At 43.7% G+C, this 3,255-nt stretch overlaps 1 protein-coding gene across 1 annotated transcript; it reads right to left on the minus strand.

The window, feature by feature from the left end:
- Window positions 1-521: 521 nt before the first annotated feature.
- foxd7 (forkhead box D7) lies at window positions 522-2,114 on the minus strand. The gene has a single exon (XM_080774994.1). The coding sequence runs from the start codon at window positions 1,688-1,690 to the stop codon at window positions 695-697; it is 996 nt and encodes a 331-aa protein (XP_080631120.1). The 5' UTR covers window positions 1,691-2,114; the 3' UTR covers window positions 522-694.
- Between the last annotated feature and the right edge of the window lie 1,141 nt (window positions 2,115-3,255).

The following is a 3,255-nucleotide window of genomic DNA, read 5'->3' on the forward strand; positions in this document are numbered from 1 at the left end:
AAAATCCCACTTGTTTAGATATCTTAATCTCGCAAAGCATGTTCGTTTGTTGTATAAATATTCTTTGTATATTGGCATGACACATTTCTCTCAATTTCAAGTCAGCCTCACTTGTCAACTCATCAAAGATCTCTTGCGCATTTTCTATAATATTAACTTGGTATTTTATTATTATTATTATTATTCATGACAATTGTAATAGGCCTAAACTAAATTTCAGCCAATTTCCTATAAATAAATAATAAAATATGTAAACAAAACTAGAAATATATGAGATGAGTGAGTAATTAAGATTTTTTTTAAACATTTCTATTATGTATAGGCTTCAAAACTTGAATAATATTAAACCTATATTTGAATAATAAGATGCAACTGAAAGCATACTTTTAAATAATCATTTTTTATTTTATTTCTTTCCAAAAGAAATTCTGGGAAACTCGTCAATTAAATATTTTAACGAACAACTATATTTCATAATCAAATAAAAGCGCCACATGTTAAAATAAAAAACGTGCCAGCAATGTAGGGAGGAATTGCTTTAAACATATCTACAACAGTCTCATTTTAGTATTTTACAAATCCGTCCAATTTCCAACACCGGTGGAGTGTGCTTCTTCGACTGTCCCTTAATTCCTGAGAGATTACAAACGAAACAATGATTAAAGAGATCACCCAGAGAGTGACATAACAGAAACTATTCGTGAGCACTATTCAAATGTTTGACCAGGTCAGACGTGGCGCGCTGAGTCTGTAATTTGTGATATTCTTGGTGTAAACTGAGGAGATGCGGAGACGCCGCCGGGTGGAACAGCGCGTGATGGGAAGGGTAGTGTGGCGCGCTGGAGCTCAGGGGAGACGGGAACGCAGGACACTGCACCGGGGGAAAGGGCTCCACCACGGCGGAGGGATGAAGCTGTTGGGACTGCAGGAACGCCTTGGCCGCGAGGGCATTCCGGGAGAAGAAGTTGGAGAGCGCCGGCAGGATGCTGCTGACAGGTGGGATGGTGGCGGGGCCGCACGGCGAGTGCACGTGGTGATGGAAGCCCAGCGGGTATAGCTCCAGGCTGGGTAGCTGCAGACCGGCCGCGTTGAGTCCGTACGCGTGCGGGAAGTTGTGGTATCCGCTGGGCTCCAGGTGCTGCTCCTTGAGGACTCCGAATCGAAAGTGTTGCCGCTTGAACCTCTTCCTCCGACGCAGAAAGCTTCCGTTCTCGAACATATCCGACGAGTTGGGGTCCAGCGTCCAGTAGTTGCCCTTGCCCGGGTTGCCGGGCTCCCTGGGCATCTTGACGAAGCAGTCGTTGAGGGACAGGTTGTGTCTGATGGAGTTCTGCCAGGCCGGGAACTTCTCGCGGTAATAGGCAAAGCGGTGGCTGATAAAGTCACATATCTCGCTGAGAGTGAGCCGCTTCTTGGGACTCTGCAGTATGGACATGGTGATCAGAGCGATGTAGGAGTACGGAGGCTTCACCGACGTGGGACTCTTGGTCTTGTTCGCAGGACTGTCACTGGACTGTGGGCTGTAGCTGTCCCTGTCCTTGTTGCCCTGGCTACCGGAGGACACCGCCGACGTCTCCGTGTCGGGGTCTTCATCCACGGCTAAGTGGTGGTGCTCCTCTCCGTTCTCCTTGAGCCCCTCTCCCACCACGTCGATAACAATGTCTTCCATGAGGTCGAAGTCCAATGTCATAGTTAGTAGAGCTCCGCGGACAGAGCCAATCCCACCTGACAACAGGTGGCGAGAATGATAGTTATGTTATTGAAGAGGGACAGATGTTTACGCGCAAGTCATCTCCATTCACAAAAAAAGTGAACGTACAATCCGCGCACGGAGCCTCCTCCTACTTTGCTAAATCGACCAAACAACCTTTCCAAGCCACAAGACATCCGCACCGACGCACCGCAATCCAAACGGATATCCTACCTTTTTTACGCGAGAAAACGGTCGCGGGGAATGTGTGTAAAGCGTATAAAAGTGTCCGTCTTCCCTAGATGTCCAGCATCTTCTGGATCCTTTGCTGCCTTTCCTGTTAGAGCTGCAGCGATGTGTGGGTCGGGTGGCTGTGATGTCATGTTGAGCCACGAGGAAACGGCTCCTGACCAATGGAAACGACGCAGAGGTACCAGGGAGCGCTACCAGCCAACAGCCCATTCTCATCATCCCATCAATCAAAACTTACAGCTCCATTCAGTCAAATGCCTCTTTACGCATGGAATGACAACGAGTCTGCATGTGTAGGCTATTTGTCAGAAAGAATTGAGTCTGTAACCGCAAAAAATGTTAATTTAAGTTAAATTAATTAACAAGGTAAACGGTGAAATAGTATAGCATAGGGCTAGTATAGTGCAAGAATATACGCCAAAGCTATAGCCTATATATATATATATATATATATACCGGTATACTATAAAAAGTAGAGATAAGAAAAGAGTATTTTCCTGGAAATATTTTCAAGTAACTGGACATCTATAGGGAAGACGGACACTTTACTGTAACTTTATACTTTGGTTAATTAACTGCATTATTTGGCCTTGCGTAACGTTCCATTTTAAAATAGGCTTTAAGCAAAAGAAGGCAATCTAAACTAAAGACAAAACAAAATAAAACACCCCTAAAAGTGTGTCTGCTTGAGTATATTAATCTATAACAACAATAAAAGGAAACAGGAGAGATATTTAGCGAATTGCAGTATATATATCTGGAGAGAGACATCTCACTCCCTCTGCAGGGTGCAGCGCGTGTCAAAGGGGAAAGTAATCGACGCGAGCCAGAGGCTTAAAGCCTAAGCTATAAACACTGTGCTGGATAGCCACGTTTACGCACAATTATATGTTATCAGTAAACCTACAGCAAGGGATAGTGCGGCAATGACTGATTTTGTATAGTGACGTTAAAACAATAATTTGTACAGTGTATAGCCCTCTCTGAATAAAACTAATAACATGCGGATTTATTATATTAAATCTAAAATGCACTGGGCGGTTTATATTTTCCATGGAACGGGTACAATGTATCGTAGAAATAAAATACATGGACTGACTATATTGCTACATTTCACCATATGCCAAATAAAAAAACATTTGTTCTGCAGTCTGCATAACCTGTTCATTTTGGTCCTGAAACCCTATACGCCCTGTGCGCTCTATTTGAACGCAAACCGACAAAAGTCCCCCTAACCCTGTCAGATTATCTTCTTTAATAATGGGCGACTGAGACCATGGTAATATTAGGGATGAAAGTAATAGATTTTCACT

The sequence above is a fragment of the Protomyctophum bolini genome (genome assembly GCF_963924005.1).
Source record: "Protomyctophum bolini genome assembly, chromosome: 11".
NCBI lineage: Eukaryota > Metazoa > Chordata > Actinopteri > Myctophiformes > Myctophidae > Protomyctophum > Protomyctophum bolini.